The sequence below is a fragment of the Lepidochelys kempii genome, chromosome 2 (genome assembly GCF_965140285.1).
Source record: "Lepidochelys kempii isolate rLepKem1 chromosome 2, rLepKem1.hap1, whole genome shotgun sequence".
NCBI lineage: Eukaryota > Metazoa > Chordata > Testudines > Cheloniidae > Lepidochelys > Lepidochelys kempii.
In genome coordinates, this window is record NC_136381.1 from 46,874,244 (window position 1) to 46,895,358 (window position 21,115).

Here is a 21,115-nt window from a genome sequence, read left to right on the forward strand (position 1 = left end):
AAATGCCCTAGGGTGAAGTTCTTGTCTGTCACAGGGGCCAGGACTAGTTCCTTTGTCAGGAAATGTGCCCAGCAGGGTTTTTAAGACTCTTCCCCATTTATTCCCTTTCAGCAAAACCCATGAACAAGATGAATGTAGATCCACAGACCCACACAAGTAGAATCTGCCATAAATGGGTAGTTATAAATTAAATTCTTTTCCTCTCCCCCAAATATGAACATGTCATCCATATTTTCACAGTGAATACTTATATAGTATTGTAAAAGGTACATTAAGGTACTTCTGTATTAATGTGCCACAAGAGAACACAATCCCATAAGCAGATACTGTTTTTACCATTTATTTAGCAATGCCCATTCATGGAATTTATTTTATAAAAATCAAGACATCCTGCATCATTTCAGAGGACAAGACTGAGACCCAGAGGTAAAACCATTAACGAATGAATGGGAAGGAGCCGGGGATGGAAAAATGGAAGCAATATCCAGGCATGCAGGTGACACCTAGGGTTACAATATTTCTTTTCTCACTTTACTGTTCCAGTCCACTTTGAATTTACTCATTATCATTTAGCACTGTCCTCAACCTTGCTCTTGAATTTGAATGCAATATATCCGGTACAGTCAATTACTGATTTTTCTAGATATTTGGCACTGCTCATCTCTGTGTCTGAAGTGCTGCTGGGTCCCTATCACAATTTTATAGTATAGGACAGGGGTTGGCAGTCTTTCAGAAGTGGTGTGCCAAGTCTTCATTTTTTCACTCTAATTTAAGGTTTCGCATGCCAGTAATACATTTTAAAGTTTTTAGAAGGTCTCTTTCTATAAGTCTGTAATATATAACTAAACTATTATTGTATGTAAAGTAAATAAGGTTTTTAAAATGTTTAAGAGGCTTCATTTAAAATTAAATTAAAATGCAGAGCCCCCCAGACCGGTGGCCAGGACCCGGGCAGTGAGAGTGCCACTGAAAATCCGCTCACGTGCCGCCTTTGGCATGCGTGCCATAGGTTGCCTACCCCTGGTATAGGATGAACCTAAAAAAAGAGGATTTGCAATTATTTATTAGTACAACTGTCTTGCATTTAAAAAAAAGCACATTGCATGGACATTATGTACGTCTGGCATCACTACGCAAGACTGGCAGAGCTCACTATGGCCATATTCCACCAGGTCATCTTCAAATCTATTCTATAAAAAGCATGCACATGGGAGCTTGGCATTGTCCTGTGATGTGCTGTCTGTGCGCCAGTTAGAACTTTTACATTGGTAACAAGTTTAAATATCTGCACAGAAACAGGGTTGAAATGCAAAATTCCAATTTACTGCAAAAATGTGAATTTACCTAGTAAAGTCTGCAAAAGCTTACAGTAAATTATGCATCACATTCTAGTGACTGAGTTCACAAAACAAGTTAAGACAGATACTAAAATATCACTGCAATGTTTAAACACATAGGCAAGCAGTGATGTGCAATTTAAACCTTGAACTAGTTTGAAATGGATCAGTCCCTGGCTCATCCTCCAAGATTTTCAAATATCAATAATTTGGATTCTTAATTGATTTGGCTTTTATGACAAGGGCAGGAAACTACTCATGATACTTGTAACCCCCGTGGATGGGGAGGTGGGATTTTCAATTGCAAAATTCTTATTAGTGCCAATGGCATTCAGTGCACAGCATAACTGAACTCAACTTCTTACTGCTGTAAAATGTAGATGGTGTGTATATGCTGCACCCAAGAAAATTAAAAAGCTATAAATTGGATTTATAACTGTTCACTGTATTAAATGTGCTAAAGAGAATTAAAACAAAAATCAGATTCCTCCTGTCAGACTGGCCACACTCCCTCAACAATGGCCTTCCCTCAGACAAGAAAGGCAGAACATCAAGGGTGTTGTTTGAGGGGAAATGGGGGTAAGAAGGGGCATTGCCCGCCAAACTGAAAGCCTCAAGCAGGCACAGAATCCCCCCCGCCACCCGCATGGCCTCATTGGCCTGACTGGAGCTGCCCTCTCAGCTACAGAAGTGCTGAACGCCACTGTTTTCAGTGCTGATATTTACTCTGTCCAAAGGGGATTGCTACAGATCAGCACACCACACTTTTCCTCCAGGAAGTAAGGACATTAGCTCTCTCAGTGCTTGCGTGTCAAAGGAGGTCATGTGTGTTTTTTGTGTTACTGCTAACTCACCTGGGCAGCATATACTTGATCTTTATACACCACATAAAATCAGTGCTTACTGCAGGTTATGTAGACATTAAAAATGAACTGGAATTAGAAGCTTGATGGATCAAATGCAACATTTTACATTTCAGATGTGATTGTGTATCAAGCTTGTGGAGGTAAGAGATGAGTTAGACAGCAATGTTGTACCAGATCACATGCTGGTCTGTGGATCCCGTCACACTCCCTTTGACTGAAATGGGAGCAGGTGCAGTTCTTGTATCATTACATTTACCACTACTACCTACTTGAGTGGAGAGGCAAAATTAAAATCTAAATACAGGCACATGGCATGTTCTTTAGGAAGGAACAAATCTACCCAGAAGGGTAATGTGAAAATAGCTTACAACAGAAATAAACATTGGCACAACTCTACAGGTTTTGTTGTAGGGTTTTTCCTTTTATATCAATCCTACCATGACAGTGGGTAAGCAGCACCCCCATCATTTTAAGACAGTTACAACTTAAAGGATATTTATAAATGGAATAATTATGATTATTTAAAATAGAAAATAGGGAACATTTTCTCTTTTTATGTATAAACAAAATACTTAAATACACTCTAATGAAGTATTTGACTTTCCAGTTGCTCTTCAAAATGACTAGTTTTAACCTTACAATGTAACCTTAGTTACATCTAATTCTTTGGCTTACCAGCCTTATATAAGTGCAATAAAGACCAAAGCAATAAAGATATAAAGTAACCTTTCAGAAACAGGAACCTACTAGTAAGGAAACATTTACATGGCTTTATATTGATATGATAAATTTAAAGATGCAGTCTTAGAAGCAGATGACATATCTGGGTAAGGCTGAAGGCCCATCTGTTTATTGTCTTTCAACTTTTGTATTATAACTTTAGCAAACTCCTCTCCTTGGCTGTCAGTAGTATCAAGCAGTTGTCGGACTTTTGATGTCCTTGTAGGTTTGGTGCTGATAAGTTCATAGTCTTCTTTCATGATTAAATCCCTTGATAGGAGGGCATCCAGAGACTGGTTCAGACATGCTTCAGTCATCTGGCTGACAATGTCCTCTCTCCTAATTTGGATCCACTGGTGAGCTACATCCTGTTGTATGGATTCCACAGCAAAATCTAGAATTGAAGAAAGATTAAAAAATCTAGTATCATAGTTAAAGTGAATTTATAGTGCTATAAAATGAAGAGTGAGTTGAGAAAGAATGGTCCAAAACCATACCTGTAGTTAAAATGACAGCCTCGTAACACTCTGCCAAAATGTTGCTACATTAATCCAGATTAAAACTCTGTTAACTGTACTAATTATTATTTAAAATATTTCTCTTTAGTTATTCTAATGCTGGGTCTTTATTTCTTAGGGGAAATAAAAATTACAAATACAGCTGCTCTCCCTAAAATGCCATTATTCTGAAACAAACTCATTCCTTTCAACCATCCCCACCATCAATGCTTCCGTCCCACACAAACCCACCTCCTTCGGAAACAGCTGCAGGCATGGATCACAAGCTGTGATGATGCTTTTTTTCCCTATTAAAACAATGTCATTCCTCTCACCTTTTCTGGCTTGCCCTCTTATCCCCTTCTTATGTTTCTTATACTCAAAGTTGGCTTTGCTTACAATTAACACGGCTATATTAGGATCAAAACTACCACACTACAGACAGAAGAATAATATTTGGTTAAGGCACTGGACTGGGATTCAAGACCAGCGTTCAAACTCAAGCTCTGCCACAGACTTCCTGTGTAATCTTGGGCAAGACACAATTTCTCAGTGCCTCAATTCCTCATTTGCAGAATAGAAATATAACATTTCCTTTCTCCTACCCTATGTCTGTAGGAGAAAGGCAGGATTAGTTATACCTTGACCATCCCTGGTAAGTGTTTGTAATTGTACCATTCTGCATCGTAATACCTCTTTAACGAATACCACACCGAAGCAGAACCATCATACACACCACAGTCACACTGTATGTGCAATATTCCTTACCCTAAACTGTAAATTCTTCAGAGCACTATTGCCTACATATTGGTGTTTTGTATTGCTTTGTTAGTGCTTAGTAAATAAATATAGGCCTAGTCTTCCCTTCAGACACACACACAAATTGGTAGTTGCACATATATCAAGATTGTGAATAAACCTAACAGTAGGCATCTCAATGACCATTCATTGTTTCCCTGTGATGGAAAACTCCATCAGTTTATGTTGTACCTGAAGTAAGTGCTGATGACTGCAGCATGTGTGTCATAGGATTTGATGCATCTGAATGATCTGCACCAAATGAGGAAGGGTAGCTGTGGTAGGGCACATACAATTTAGCACTCTGGGTTGGAGAGATATTTTCATCCATGCTAACAAGAGAGCATGGTCCTTCAGAACTGTTGTCTTTACCTTAAATAAAAGATGAAGAATCACATTACTTTCGGGTTCAGGAAAGAAACAAAAACATGTTAGAAATTATTTACAGCACCTTTACAAAAAAGTTGTTAGTTGCATGCCTTTCATGTCTGCTCTGTACAAACAACATGCAGATTTCTCATGAAGGTGAGGTTCACAGCACTTTTACATTTTTTCTTATTTTCTGTCAGCTTTGGAAGATTTTTATTTATTTATTTATTTATTTTTTGGCAAAACATGGTTGAGAAAACCAGGTTTGGTCTGTTCCAACTTTAAAAAGTCTTAAGCAAAAGAAAATTCCAAAGTGGCAGGACCAACCAGAGCTCTGACTTCCAACTTTCATGTTGTCAATTATTTCTTATCAGATTTATTTTAGTGCCTTTTATTTATTTTAGCACAACAAATGTGAAGGGGCTAAATCTTCCTAAAAGAGACTCAAGTAGAACGGAAGCATCTCGAAGACTAATAGTGATCTTTATTGGAAGTCCAATGGAAAATGCTGCTTTCTTATCTGTTCTATTAGCTATCTCTTGTGAGGATTCCCTATAGCTTTAATAAAAATTTCAAATGAAATCTTCTTATGTGGCAATAGAGGTTTGAATACTAACTATGTCTAACTTAATTCATGGATAGACAATTCATTCAACTGCAGAACTGACTGAATAGAAGAACAAATGACATTGTGAAAGAGATGCAGCAGTATGGTAATAGATTTACCTTGATACAGGGCCTGATAGACAATAAAATCATAGAATTTATATGGACACATTAACAGTGTAAGCCTAAAACTGTATGTCACCTAAAAGACCCTTTTGGCCAAGTTTGTACCCAGACACATTTTGACAAAACCAAAACAACAGATATGTTTCCATTTTTTAACGAAAGTGTAATTTCAAAAAGAAACAGTCTTAACACAAACATTGCCTGCAGTGTTTGTATTTTATTATTTGTATAATAATATACACAGTGCCTAGGAACTCTAGTTATGGACCAGGGTCCCCTTTTGCTAGGCACTGTACAAATAGAACAAAACCCAAATACTAGCAACATTGTGCCAGTGCATGAAAACCTGAGAGTTGAAATTGATCACATACAAAAGGTTAAAACACAGTCTGTATTGACTACTCAATCAGGGGAAAGCAGTAAAATAGCTGCATGTTTTATGTGCAACACTTAAAAAAAACAAAAACAAAAACCACATTGGCAGAATTACTTGCTCATGGCAGCCAAGGACTAACATCATCTTTCTGCTGTGCTTCCTAAAATAGATCAGCTAACATTTAAGGGCAGCTGGTGGAAGTCAATTTTTATTTTTGATGTGTTTATAAAGTATATTTGATTGTCTCCCCACCACGTTTCTTGTCTTCGTAGATTGTCAGATTTTCACGCCTGACACTGTTCCTACTTCTATGTTTGCCTGGTACCTAACACAATCCGACTCTGATCCAGACCAGTGCCTCTGGGTACTAACAGAATAAATAATAATTGTTCAAAACTATCTTCTGTGACTTTTCACAAAGAAAGGATCAGAGCCACTTGGAAGACTTCATACACACCCCAAAGAGAACACAGTCAGCTGTGTGACAGAGAACAGAGCCAAAGGAATCATTACTGGCATTTAATCTTCATGGCTAGATGAATATCATTGGCCAATGTAAACAGCAGAGCTTCCGTCCTATAGATGGAAGCTTGAAGTCTGACAGAAGACTCCACATACCATCACCAATGAACATTCCCCACAGTGGGAGATTCTATACATGGTAGTACATAGTCAATGTCAAGAGGTTTTGAGACTCACCGGTGTCTTATCCAGTCACATTCATACCCATCCTTCATACTCAGCCTAATTTTCCCATGTCAGTTTCACCACATACTTCTAGCTAAACTACTTTGTATCACTCTAAACAATCCTTCTCCATCTCTTTTGTTTCTACTCTGAAAGTATTCATAAATGGACTGTCGTGGCTCAGTATGGCCAGTGACCTAGCAGCTATTCCTCACCCTTGCCCATGATCCGGCCACGTAGAGGGCAATTAGTTGTCCCTATGGGGTGTCATGGAGTTAGAGTGATTTACTCCTGCTGCAGAGGACTACTTAAATAGAGAGGGAATCTCAGTGTAGGGTGAGTACTCCTGTACAAATGTAGTACCACAAATAGAGAGTAAAGCTGCAGTTCAATAATAACTAAGTATCGTGAATCAATACTGTGCAGCAAGGTTACATACCTGTTGAGAGGATATTATACTTTGGTATAGACTTGAGTCTTGATAATTCAGGTGACATGCTCCGGAGTGGGAGTACATGACTTTGTAGGAAGGGAGCACACGTTTCCTGAAATGAATTCAGTTATATAGTGAAGATGTACATTTTTGGAATGGGTTAGTAATTTCTAAAGTTCTTTCCTTTTGTTGTCTTTTCCTTGTTACTAAGATGCTCAAGTTACTTCACAATTAAAATAAGACAGACATTAAAAAGTTAAAAACCAAATGAAAATGTTATTCCACCATCTGACCAAGATTTTATGTGCTATTTTAATTATTAGTAGAGAGAATGAAAAGCAGCAGCACTAAGGGACACAGTAATTTAAAAAAAAAAAAAAATCCACAGTACTTTCCATAAGCAACATCAGTGGGAGTGGGGGATGAAATCCTCTCTTCCAACCCCGAAAGCACCCATTGTGTGGCAAACAACAGTCTGCTGCAGCATTTGTGGTCTGCTACACTCTCTGTACAGGTATGTGTGTGCTCCCTGTATTCAGTAGATAATATGGTCATGTCATCCAGCTCATGTGGGCCACCCACAACTAACTCCATCCATACTTTTATGCAAATGCTGAAAAGCACTGCACTCTGATGTGCAGAAGATAGAAACAGACTTCCCTGCTGCTGTGTGCCCCACTGCTAGTTCCATTGCATTCATGGCTGTGCAACTGCAGAAGAGGAGCGGGAGAAAAGTTTTCCCCATCCTGAACTAAAAACTGTTTCAAAATGTTTTAGTTATCCCAACACATTTGGAAAAGAACTTGAATTCAAAATTAAAAAGAAAAAGATTTACCTCCTGTGGACTAAGATTCAGAGGTATATTTACAGATGTCAGCTCCACATCGGATGTCTTGTGACTGACGCGAATACACTGTGACTCATATCGTGACTGAAAAAACATTGGTATTCTTATTAGTTGTGCATTATAAATCTACCAGGCCAGGACAGTAGGGACTTAATTCTTAGGTTAGTTACACTGGGACAAGCACAAGTTGCCATTTCAGTGTATTTTCATATTACATTCATATTGTAATAAAAGCTATTTACCTTATCTCTCTTCAAGAGCATTACGGCTTCAAGCATAGATATCTCATCAAATGTTCTCAGCACTGGTTCAAGATCTATTAAGCATTCTAAATAAGAAAAGAATACTCAATTAAACATTAACTTTTAATAACAGTAATTACAATTTTTAAGTTGTTTGAGCTACTTATCTTGCAATTATGAAAATATTGCTTCCACCAACACACAGTAATTAGAGAATTTAGGCTGCTAAAGAAACACTTCTTGCAATCATTAAAAAAAAAAAAAAGTTAATCTATTAAAAACAATTTTCAGTGTGGCCTAGAGGATTGGCAGCACCAACACTGAATGCTCTATCAAGGGAGACCTGACTCAGAGAGAGACAGAGTCTTGGGATCCCTGGAATGTGGAGATCACACCCTTAAAAACAAGACATAGTTCTAGCGTGGAGCATTCATCCCAGGGCATAATTTACTAGCTGGGCCATGAAGCAGCACTGGCCTTGGAGAAGAATGCTGCCTCCCCACTCCACTGGAGAAACAACTCTATCCTTAGACCACCACTGAGAAGTCTAGAATGAAATCAGCAGTATCCAAAATAAGTTAGGAGATCCTATGAAGGGAGACCCTATTTACAATAATATAGAGAGTGGGTGAGGTGCAAGAAGGAAGAAACAATGATCAGATTCTAAAGGGTGAAAGTTTTAGGGTTGGCACATCACCCACAACAAAATGCTGATTCTTTCCCCACCGTTACCTTTTCTTTCCCCTATGCAGAGATTGGTGGCTCTGAAGCCAGACCAGAAAGGAATGTAACATAATGAATGTAACGTCCCACAACATCCAACATATCCATCTGCTATTTTTCTCATGCTCATTAAAAAGTGGTAGATTGACATCCCTAGGAGATTAATGCCACCTATTTATCTAGTGATTTTGTGTCATTTTAATAATTAAATGGCAGGAAGTTCAACTACTCCATCCCAGCATGTGTGTGTTGATGTAAGGCTTACGTAACTTATTTTTAAAATTTCTGGATGACTGTTACTTGTAGAAATGTCTAATTTAAGTTGAGCTCGGCTACAAAAAGCAAACAGAAGGGCCTGAGAAACCCCACAACTTCTACAACCATCTTACAATATTCTGCATAATTTTGTTAAAAGGGAACTATTAAATACTTGGAACCAGATCCTCAACTGGCATGACTAAGCAAAACCTAACTGACACTGCTGTGCTGATTTACACTGATAATCTAGCTCTTTGTCTTTTCTAATTTAGTCTCTATTTTTTTGGTGATACTTGTTGAAAGCTTACAACCAATTTTCCCCTCTAATTATTATGTCTTTTACTTTCCCCCCGGCTTTTCTAATGGAGACCAAATTTACATTTTTTAAAAAAATATTTCCTTCCTTGAGCAATGGCACTCTCAAGAATAACGTTCTGTAGTTGACTGCTTCTGAACAGTCGCCAGAGGGAGTAAAACATCATGAAGTGCCTCTCTGGTATAAGGCCAACATAATGTAAACAGTAGCTGGTTTAAAACAAAACAACCCTTCACCTCCTTTGCAATAGTGTGGTGAACTCTCTAATCTAGAACAACAAAGATATTTAGAATTTGGAGATATTCCTTATCAAAAGCTTCAAGGTGGGTCAAATTTTGAGTTTAAACTACTGTATCCCTTCAGGGCATTCATGATATAACATGTCAAAACTCAGAGTCCATTTGACAGCATATAATTATCAATATTTCAAAACAATTATAGAACAATCAATAGAGAAAAATATTTTACAGAAAACTTGCAAAATGATCCATAGAATCATTTAAAAGTTAAAATAAGGAAGATAAGAAGCTATTTCTGATCATGCACACTGTGTTTTAAGGCAGGAATTTGTAGAAACAAAGATATGATATTTGATGCACACACAATTCCTATGAACAATAGTGAGCATTACAAGGATGCACTAAGAGGAAAACATATTGAGTGAACAAAAAATACATCCCCACATATTACAGATAGATTATGAGCAAAATTGCTTCTCAATTTTCTCTTTCAAACTGAAAAGCACTTTCCAGAAACCGAGCAAGATACTTTAAAAATGGTGAGGATGCAGTCAGAGAAAAGGTAACCAATTATCTAGGCATCACTAATTCTCCAAATTTACTATCAATGAGTATGACAGAAATATAAAGAGGAAGTAAAAAAGTAGACATTTCAACACTTACAAGGATCAATCCAAAATGAAGGGAAGTAAAAGTAAACTGGGCAGAAAATTCTGCTTTTACCATAAGACAGCAGAAAAAGCTTTCCCCTTAAATAAAACCACCTGTTTTCTTCCTTTTATTACAAAACAAAGTGAGGTTACTTATTGTTATGAAGGCACATAAGATACATACTACTTTGATTATGTAACCTAGATAAATATAATTATAACATTAATTAAACAACCCTTACAGTTCTAACATTGTGCTAACACTACAAACTACATTTTAGCTGATGCAATTCATTACAAAATAAGAATACCCAAGTAGTATAAAAGCACAGAAACATTTCTCTGCTTTTATAAAAAGCTGTGATATGACGTATTTCTTGTTTTGGGTTAAAACAAGAGACAAGGTAAAAGTTCACAGGCCCCAAACTGGACTCTGTCTAAAACAGACATTTAATTTCAAAACATCCACCAATATTAAAAGACCATTCAAAGACTTGTCTATAATCCAAACAAAGGGTTGTAAATCCCAAATACTAGACTGAGTTACCCATTGAACCATCCACTAGTATGCTGCGTGTGTGTGTTCAGATTAAGGACATAAGTATGCCTCATTTTTCTCTCCTGCCAGCTTCAATGAAGAAACTGAAATTGTCAAAACAGTCTGCTTTCTGAGCTCTTTGGAAAGGAACTTTCTAAACACTTTCCAGCTCAAAAGAACAGAACCAGCAACACTTTTAGAGAAATGAAGCAACTGTGCAACCCAACCACCCTAGAAATTGAAATGTTAAATTTGCTGCAACCCTCAGTTTGAGAGAGAAAGGTTTAGAGTTTCATATTGGGGAAGTTTTAAAAAAGAAAGCACTTTTTTTTTTTTTTTAAAGGAAAACTGCAAGTCTAGGCATGTAAACTGTCACAGAGCCTCTAAAACACAATTTTCTACCCCAGCACAATCTTACCGTCTTCATTCTACAACACCAATTGGGAGGGGAGAAGAAAAGCATCAAGGCTTTTAAATTTTGAACAATTAAAGATTGCTACTTTTAAGCTTTTACAAGATAATCTGGCATCTCCCTTGGACATTTAGGATCAGATTTTCCAAAGATGGGAGTTAAAAGTGTGCCCTCAGCTTTCACATTCACAAGATGGACAGTCAGGTGATACAAGTACGCATGTAATTACACAATCTGGCTGTAATCAATGTTAGGAATGGGCTAAAACTAAAAATGTGTGTGGGGGAAGAACTCTATGTTGAACTGAGATGATAATGGATAAAATGGGACCCAGGTATAACTCCCCCCATCCCCCTGACCTTTTTTTTTTTGTAAGATAGAAGCCTGATAAACAAGGATTTGCAAAATCAAAACCAAACTCCTCCTCGCTTTGTCCCTCTCTAATATATATATATAGATAGATAGATGTTTAATGTCATGTTTGCCTTCTGAATGCAGTGTTCCAGGTTATAGGACTCACTGTAAAAGAGCTAAAAGCATTAAGATAGGATTTCATAGTAAAACCTGACAGCATTATAGGGAGAAGCATAGAAGATATTTATAACTAGAGTGAGTCATCTAGTCAGTTTGATAAACATTTAACATCTGTCAAATGCCACTTTAAGTCTTAAATATACAATTAGTTTCCGATTATCACTGCAATTGGTGGTAGGGACTGATCTAGTAAAGACTACAACATGTTTTTACATTACAGTTTCCTATATTTCTCCACATAATATTCACCTTTTAGGCTCATTTGCACTTAGTCTCAGCTCTCTACCTAATGGTGATTTGGAGGGAAATGTATAAGCAAAATGAGTGAGGGAGGAGGGGGGAAACCCAGAAAGCATTGTTTCCAGTGTTTTAAAAATATAATAAATCTAGCCACAACTTTTTGAACACTGCCGTAGCAATATGCTGGTGGTCTGAAAGTTGGCACTAGTGTCTTGCATGAACTGTAACAAACTGGTTTACATTTAGCAAAAACTAAGACTTTGGGAGTTGTGTACTGAGCCTGCATAATAGACATTTTTAATTCTATGGGTGCACTTAGGGGCAGAACCAGCTGCCAATTCCACAGCCATGAAATCCCACTGGCAGCAGAACTACTGTGCAATGGAGCTGATGAGCTAGATGTGAAGTGGGCTGAACAGGTTTTTGCAACAGCAGCCCCTCATTCTGGAAGGTGGGGCAGTGTTTTCACATGGCTTCCCCCGAACATGGGTGTGTTCCAGGCACACACACATTTGTTTATGAAAGGTTAAAAGTTTATTTGTAAAAGGCTGGTTCAGTTTTGTTCAAGAGGAATTTATAATCCAGGGCTCACTGTTAGTTCAGCAAACAAAACACCTCTGATTGCTTACAAGTTCCACTAGCCTTATTTTATCTGTTTTTCTCTAATTATTTTCCTCTTTAAAACTCCCACCCCTTCAAAAACAAACAGTAAATTAAGTGCAAATAAATATTAAGGTTGTACAATTAATCACAAAAAGACAGGAAATATAAAATTGAAGATTCCAACTACTATATAAACCTGGCAGCATTGTACATGTTCCATTTTTTATTACAGTTTGACTTCTCGCATGAGTAGCTTAACGTTACTGTATATGCTGTTAAATGTAAACTGTAAATTCTATAGGATATTTGACAAGGCTGAGTTAAAGCTGTTTTGGATACAGCTGTTCACATTTCCTTTTTGTGTTTGCAACTAAGCAATCTCAATATTGTATTAACATACAGGTATTTTTGGGGGTATGGTTTTTCACTTAATCTATACAAAGCAAGTAAACTCACTTGAAAAAGAAGGTCTTTCATCTGGATTTTGTGCCCATCCACTTGCCATTAATGTTACTATCAGCACTCGGTGGGGTATGTCTATTGATAAAGTTTCTTCACTAGTGTCTGGTCGCTGTCCTTGTGACACACTATACATAATCTGCAAGGGGTTTATAACTTCTGTCAAAATAGATATCAAGCATTTATTATAAATATATGTACTATAAATAGTTATTGTTTACTATAGGAGGATACATTAAAATCGCAGACAATAATTAGGGATGTTGTAATTATGCCAAAATAATTGTTTTCAGATTACTGTACATAGGCTTTAGCTAAATGTAAATAAGGCTATAAAAGAAAACTAAAGAACACATTCTCACCTTCAAAGGGCTGTTTTCTTGACATCACTTCCCACATAATAATGGCATAGCTATTAAAGTAAAAATGTGCATTACTTTAGAACACTTTATGATTTATGCTGACAATGCACTCAGCATCATACAAAACATTAAAATAAACTTGCACAACACCAACTTAAACGGCTGACTATAGTGATGTGCCCCTTCATACATGTTATGAAAACCAACAACAGGGAAAGTACTGAGTAAAGAACAACGTGCTAGAGCTAACTTTATTTATGGTGGCCATATGTGCCTTTGAAAAACCAAAGAACTGGGGTTCTATGTTAAGGACCTCACTGATTTCACATAAAAAAAATCCGTTTATAAGTCGAGAGTTTTTTTTCTAACGGCTAGCCCTTCTCATCCTGGGCTCTCAGTGTTAAGAGGGCTTTCTTTCACAGGCCCGGTCTACACCTCTGAGTAGGTCCACATAAGCCAGCTTACGTCAACCTAACTAAAGAAGCGTCTACACTACAATGTTCCTCCTGCTGATTTAACTCACGCACTAGGCCAACCTAATAACTTCACCTCCAGGAGAGGCATAGTGATTAGGCTGATGTAGTTAGATCGACGCAGTGTCCATGTAGACACTGAGTTGCTTACATCGCTTGTTGCTGTCTTTGGTAGCTGGATCCCCGCCGACCCAGGGCTGACTGTCAGAGTCCTGCTGCCCCAGGGTGGTGGGGCTCACAGCTTGGGGGGTCAGGCCTCGGGGCGGCGGGACTGGGGATCTGGCTTTCATTGCCCCACAGTGCTCCACTTAAGTTGGTGCATGCGCTGCTGGCGAGGATGCACACCAACAGAAGGAGTATAGTGTGGACAGGAAGAGCAGATTTAATTACCACGGTGGCTGTAGGCTGACCTAACATAAGTTGACTTAATTTTGTAGCACAGACATGCCTAAAGTAATATTAGTTCAGCAGGCCACCATCTATCCTTAGTTACATCTGTGCAAAGCCTTTAAACAGACTGTGAAGGGTAAACAAGGGAAAAAATGTGGTCCTGCAATTGGAACTCAGTTAATAATTCTATTAATTATGGGTAAGTCAAAATAGAATCTAGCTCCCTCTCCAGAGCTGTGTTACCGGTGCAGCGCTAACAGGAGTGAAAAGTAATTCAATAAATATTTTTGTCCATAAAGTATGGCTGTTGGGACTCTGAACATAAACAGAGATTGGTTGGGTTAGGTGTCATACATGCCATATTCACTCTGCAGAGAAGAATCTTCAGGAGACCATGTGGAAATAACTCCAAATTTACTAAACCTAATCGTGTTAATATATAAATCAATGGGTCTTTTCCCACTAATCTCAATGGGAGCAGAAATAGGCTCATAACTACAGTTTTAATAAAGGTGGAGCAGAACACTACTTATATGCAGCAACCCTTTGTTGTTGGTCCCCTGAGTAGTGACTTAAGAGAGAGTTCGCTGTCCCGGACATTTGGTACAAAGCAGTGGATTTTAAAGGCAAACATTCTGCTTTTCAACAAGAGTAACTGAGTCAAACTGGTACAGAAGTCACAAAGACTCATCCCTGACAGGAAGGCCTAAGAGCATTCACAGAGGTGAATGAACTCTGCCAGAGCCTGGGAAACCCCCAACATCACTCTCCCATTCAATCTGAGATATGATATAATTAAACACTATCATCTCTTCTGTGACATTGTAGTCTGCAACTTCTTATTTGTTTTCCTTTGGCTCATGTTCTTCTTTCCCTCACCACACCTTTCTCTTTCCTTCCATTGTATAGCTTGATTTGCTTCTGTTTTCTTCTTTAGTATGCAGCGTTGTAGCTGTGTTGGGCCCAGGATATTAGAAAGATAAGGTGTGTGAGGGAATATCTTTTATTGGACCAACTTCTGTTGGTGAGAGAGACAAGCTTTCGAGCTACACAGAGCTCTTCTTCATGTCTGGAAAAGGTACTCTGAGCATCATAGCTAAATACAAAGTGGAACAGATTGTTTAACTACTACCTACCTATGCTAAACAATCTGTTGTTTGTTTATTTATTTAGCTGTGACGCTCAGAGGACCTTTCTCAGACCCAAAGAAGAGCTCTTTGTAGTTGGAAAACTTGTCTCTCTCACCAGCAGAAGTTGGTCCAATAAAATATTACTTCCTCCACCTTGCCTCTCTTTTTCAATGGATGTTCTCTTCTCCTGTCTTCTTTCTCCCTTCATCTGTCTTCTCCTCCTCCTTTGCTTTGGGTTCTCTCCCTTCTTTCCACCCATGTTCTCAATTTCTTCTTCCTTTCTTTCTGGACAATCTCTCCCTCTTTCCTTGTTCCCTCATTCCAAACCTCTTTTTCAGTCCAGTTTCCCTCTAAACTTACTCTTTCTTTCTCTCTCTCTCCTATCTCTCCTAACCAACTTCTTCCGGCTCTTCCCCACTCCTAACCAATACTGCCACATCCTTCTAAAAACCATAGGCATAGATTGGGCCTGCTGCAATATTCACTCCCTCTCCTGCTCCTCCAATGGAGGAGCTCCTGATTTTTCTTTCTTGCCCCACCCAGTCACACCTCTCAAAAGGTGAGAGTCACAGGGACATTCTCTCTCCCTGACCTCTTGCTAGGAATGCCAGGTGCTTCCTCTGCACCTCAAGGGGAAGAGCTAATTATAGAAGTTAGTGCTTTCTCTCTTCCTGGAAGCCCAGGCTTCGGCTTGGCATCTAAGTCTCTGAAACTGGTTCATTTCCTACCACTGCATCCATACACCTATATGTAATAAGAACAGGAGTACTTGTGGCACCTTAGAGACTAACAAATTTATTAGCGCATAAGCTTTTGTGGGCTTCAGCCCACTTCATCGGATGCATAGAATGGAACATATAGTAAGAAGATGTGTGTGTGTGTGTGTGTGTGTGTGTGTGTATACACACACACACACACAGAGGGAAGGTGGAAGTTGGAAGTTTCCATACAAACTGCAAGAGGCTAATTAATTAAGATGAGCTATTATCAGCAGGAGAAAAAAACTTTTGTAGTGATAATCAAGATGGCCCATTCAGACAGTTGACAAGAAGGTGTGAGGATACTTAACATGGGGAAATAGATTCAATATGTGTAATGACCCAGCCATTCCCAGTCTCTGTTCAAACCCAAGGTAATGGTATCTAGTTTGCATATTAATTCAAGCTCTGCAGTTTCTCGCTGGAGTCTGTTTTTGAAGCTTTTCTGTTGCAAAATTGCCACCCTTATGTCTTTTACTGAGTGGCCAGAGAGGTTGAAGTGTTCTCCTACCGGTTTTTGAATGTTACAATTCTTGATGTCAGATTTGTGTCCATTTATTCTTTTGCGTAGAGACATCGGGCTTTGTTGCAAGGACAGGCTGATGGTGGGATGGAAATTGTTGAAATCATGGTTGAATTCCTCAAGGGCTTCTTTTCCATGGGTCCAGATGATGAAGATGTCATAAATGTAGCGCAAGTAGAGTAGGGGCATTAGGGGATGAGAGCTGAGGAAGCGTTGTTCTAAGTCAGCCATAAAAATGTTGGCATACTGTGAGGCCATGCGGGTACCCATAGCATTTCCATCCTACCATCAACCTCCGCCTGGACCAATCCACACAAGCGGTCCATTTCCTGGACACTACTGTGCTAATAAGCAATGGTCACATAACCACCACCCTATACCAGAAATCTACTGACCACTATACTTACCTACATGCCTCCAGCTTCCATCCAGGACACACTGCACGATCCATTGTCTATAGCCAAGCTCTAAGATACAACTGCATTTGCTCCAATCCCTCAGACAGAGACAAACACCTACAAGATCTCTATCAAGCATTCTTAAAACTACAATACCCACCTGTCATAAATATAAAGGGAAGGGTAAACACCTTTAAAATCCCTCCTGGCCAGAGGAAAAACCTTTTCACCTGTAAAGGGTTAAGAAGCTAGGATAACCTCCCTGGCACCTGACCAAAATGACCAATGAGGAGACAAGATACTTTCAAAGCTGGTGGGGGGTGGGGGGGGTGAAGAAACAAAGGTTCTCTGTGTCTGTGTGATGCTTTTGCTGGGGACAGAACAGAAATGGAATCTTAAAGCTTAGAAAGTAATCTAGCTAGATATGCGTTACATTCTGTTTTGTTTAAATGGCTAAAAAAATAAGCTGTGCTGAATGGAATGTAGATTCCTGTTTTTGTGACTTTTTGTAACTTAAGGTTTTGCCGAGAGGGATTCTCTATGTTTTGAATCTGATTACCCTGTAAGGTATTTACCATCCTGATTTTACAGAGGTGATTCTTTTACTTTTTTTCTTCAATTAAAATTCTTCCTTTAAGAACCTGATTGCTTTTTCATTGTTCTTAAGATCCAAGGGTTTGGGTCTGTGTTCACCTATGCAAATTGGTGAGGATTTTTATTTAGCCTTCTCCAGGAAAGGGGGTGTAGGGTTTGGGGAAAGACATTTCCAAGCGGGTTCTTTCCCGGTTATAGATCTGTTAGACGCTTGGTGGTAGCGGCAATAAAGTCCAAGGAAAAAAGGAAAATAGTTTGTTCCTTGGGGAAATTTTAATCTAAGCTGGTAAAAATAAGCTTAGGGGGTTTTCATGCAGGTCCCCGCATTTGTACCCTAGAGTTCAGAGTGGGGAAGGAACCTTGACACCACCGTCAAAGTGAAAAAACAGATTGACAGAGCCAGAAGTCACCTACTACAGGACAGGCCCAACAAAGAAAATAACAGAACGCCACTACCTGTCACCTTCAGTCCCCAACTAAAACCTCTCCAGCGCATCATCAAAGATCTACAACCTATCCTGAAAAATGATCCCTCACTCTCTCAGAGATCTTGCGAGACAGACCAGTCCTTGCTTATAGACAGCTCCACAACCTGAAGCAAATAGTCTCCAGCAACCACATACCACAGAACAAAAACACTAACCCAGGAACCTATCTTTGAAACAAAGCCTAATGCCAACTCTGTCCACATATTTATTCAAATGACACCATCATAGGGCCTCATCACATTAGCCACGCCATCAGGGGCTCATTCACCTGCACATCTACCAATGTGATATATGCCATCATGTGCCAGCAATGCCCCTCTGCCGTGTACATTGGCCAAACCATCTCTACGCAAAAGAATAAATAGACACAAATCTGACAGCAAGAATTGTAACATTCAAAAACTGGTAGGAGAACACTTCAACCTCTCTGGCCACTCAGTAAAAGATTTAAGAGTGGCAATTTTGCAACAGAAAAGCCCCCAAAACAGACTCCAGCGAGAAACTGCAGAGCTTGAATTAATATGCAAACTAGATACCATTAACTTGGGTTTGAATAGAGACAGAGTGGCTGGGTCATTACACATATTGAATCTATTTCCCTAAGTTAAGTATCCTCAATTTTGTCTACTGTCTTTTTGTCTACTGTCCAAATGGGCCATCTTGATTATCACTACAAAAGTTTTTTTCTCCTGCTGATAATAGCTGATCTTAATTAGTCTCTTACAGTTTGTATGGCAACTTCCACCTTCTCTGTATGTGTGTGTGTATATATATATATCAATCTTTTTCTTTTATGTTCCATTCTATGCATCCGATGAAGTGGGCTGCAGCCCACAAAAGCTTATGCTCAAATAAATTTGTTAGTCTTTAAGGTGACACAAGTACTCCTGTTCTTTTTGCGGATATAGACTAACATGGCTGCTACTCTGACACCTACATGTAGGAGTCCCAAAGTGTCAGAACTCCTAGATATTTTTAAAATATATGAAAATCATGGAATCCATGACTCAAGTAGCAAAAATGCAACCTTAATAGATATTCTTAAAAACTACGCTTGACTGTAATAGGCCTTCTGTCAACTGTTATCCATCCACTTCCTCCACTCAATCCCCTCCTTGATTGTTTAGGCAGGTTTTAAGGTGGTACCCTTCTCTGCTAGCTTGTTCCGTACAGTAACTCCTCACTTAAAGTTGTCCTGGTTAACATTGTTACATTGCTGATCAATTAAAGAACACGCTCGTTTAAAGTCGCACAATGCTCCCTTATAACATTGTTTGGCAACTGCCTGCTTTGTCCACTGCTCACAGAAAAAACAGTCCATTGGAGCTAGCTGGTGGGAGCTTGGACCGGCAGCCCCCCTATCAGCTCCCCGCTCATGTAAGTTCCCTGTGCAGCAGCTGCCCAGCAGGCTATCAGTTGCTGGCAGTTCAGCTGTCCCTCCCCCGCACAGCCATGTGCTGCTCCTGGGACGCTCCTGCTTGCTGTGCAGGGGTGGGGGAAGAGGGGGGCTAATGTCAAGGTGTCCCCCTCCCCTCTGCTCCTGCCTCCCCACTTACCCCATCTCCATAGAGCGGGGAAGGGGGGCGGGGGGGGGAGGGACGAACAACCAAGACACAACAGGGCTCAGGAAGGAGAGAGCTTGCTGGCAGCACCTTCTGTCTCAACTTGCTGATCTACTTAAAGAGGCAATGTACTCGAGTCGGTCAGCGTACTTAAAGGAGCAATACACATCTCTCTCACACACAGGGTGTGTGTCTCTGTCTGCCACGCTGTCTCCCCTCCCTCCATTTGTGTTGCCTTGTAGAGTGTGAGGCTACATTAACAACGTGTTAACCCTTGAGGGCTCAGCTGAGTGCTAGTTCATCATTTCACAGAAAGGCATTCCCTGGGAAACATCCCACCCTCTTACTTCACCACCTCAACCAAGCTGCACAATCATCATTGCTGTGTACAATATTAAATTGTTTATTTAAAACTTATATTGCGTATATACATACATATATAATCTTTTGTCTGGTGAAAATTTTTTCCTGGAACCTAACCCCCCCATTTACATTAATTCTTATGGGGAAATTGGATTTGCTTAATATCATTTCGCTTAAAGTCACACTTTTCAGGAACATAACTACAATGTTAAGCGAGGAGTTACTGTATCTCTTACACGTAGATAGCAACTTCTGTTGTTTCTTTTATAGGTACTATTACTCTATATGTGCCATTCCTCTATATGTGCCATTCAAGAGCTTACTGGAGTAGCTCTCCCTGGATTTCTATATGATGTATACTCTGTTTTTGCCTGTCCCTATTTGATGTATACTCCTATATTAATTTCTATTTGATGTATACTCTGTTTTTGCCTGTCTTTTCTCCTGACCTTTTCTAAGTTAATGCTTCTTCTCTCACTCCATGTTTGTCTTGCAAATTACATTAATCTCTGGACATTAGCAACAGAGATCTTTCAAGTAGGTGTGTACAGTTTGTTCATCTGGATGCTTGCACTTTGTTTTGCTACCTATTCTCTCTCTCCCCCCATCCATCCTGTTTTCAGCAGGGTAATTCTATTCCCTGCAAGCCTGATTTGTGGGATGTTCACAAAATTAAACAACGTTGGGTTAACTCCAACCAATCCCCTTTGTCTAGTTATCCTGGTTTTCCCCTAATTTCTAGGGCATTATATTTGTCCTAATGTTTGCTAGGGAAAGAGGTTTTCAAAAATTTTACTTTATCCATTTAGTGTCCCAAAATAATGTGTTCTGATTCATTATAATCGAGTTTCTTTGACAATTTTTACTTTTCAGTTTGCAATGCTCACTGTAGGATAACAGGCAGTACCTGTATATATCATGCTTTATACTTGCACGGGTTTTCTGATTGGGATTATAGTCTTCGGGTGGCATGTAGATAATAGTCCCTCCCTCTGGCAGGGATTTGTCACCTCGTGATTGTGATGTGGACACCATGCGCCATTTCGATAAACCAAAATCCGCAATCTGGTAAAGAACAAAAATCTGTCATTCTGAGAAAACAACAGGTCCCATCTATGCACTGATGTTAGTGCAAGTTGTCAAAAATAGAACTGAATGAAGAGTTTGTTTAAAACCCTCCATCCCACTTGAAATGAAA

The 21,115-nt window shown here is 39.2% G+C and overlaps 1 protein-coding gene across 2 annotated transcripts in view; it reads right to left on the reverse strand.

Annotated features, from left to right (window-relative positions):
• Window positions 1-326: 326 nt before the first annotated feature.
• Window positions 327-21,115, reverse strand: part of RIPK2 (receptor interacting serine/threonine kinase 2) — a 40,785-nt gene continuing 19,996 nt past the window's right edge. For both annotated transcript variants that reach the window (XM_073330636.2, XM_073330637.2), the window contains exons 4-11: window positions 20,825-20,982; window positions 13,239-13,288; window positions 12,874-13,035; window positions 7,905-7,990; window positions 7,651-7,746; window positions 6,822-6,927; window positions 4,411-4,590; window positions 327-3,317 (exon numbers count right to left, since the gene is read on the reverse strand). In XM_073330636.2, coding sequence (XP_073186737.1) covers window positions 2,965-3,317; window positions 4,411-4,590; window positions 6,822-6,927; window positions 7,651-7,746; window positions 7,905-7,990; window positions 12,874-13,035; window positions 13,239-13,288; window positions 20,825-20,982 — 1,191 coding nt within the window. In that variant the 3' untranslated portion in view covers window positions 327-2,964. The remainder of the gene's footprint in view (window positions 3,318-4,410; window positions 4,591-6,821; window positions 6,928-7,650; window positions 7,747-7,904; window positions 7,991-12,873; window positions 13,036-13,238; window positions 13,289-20,824; window positions 20,983-21,115) is intronic.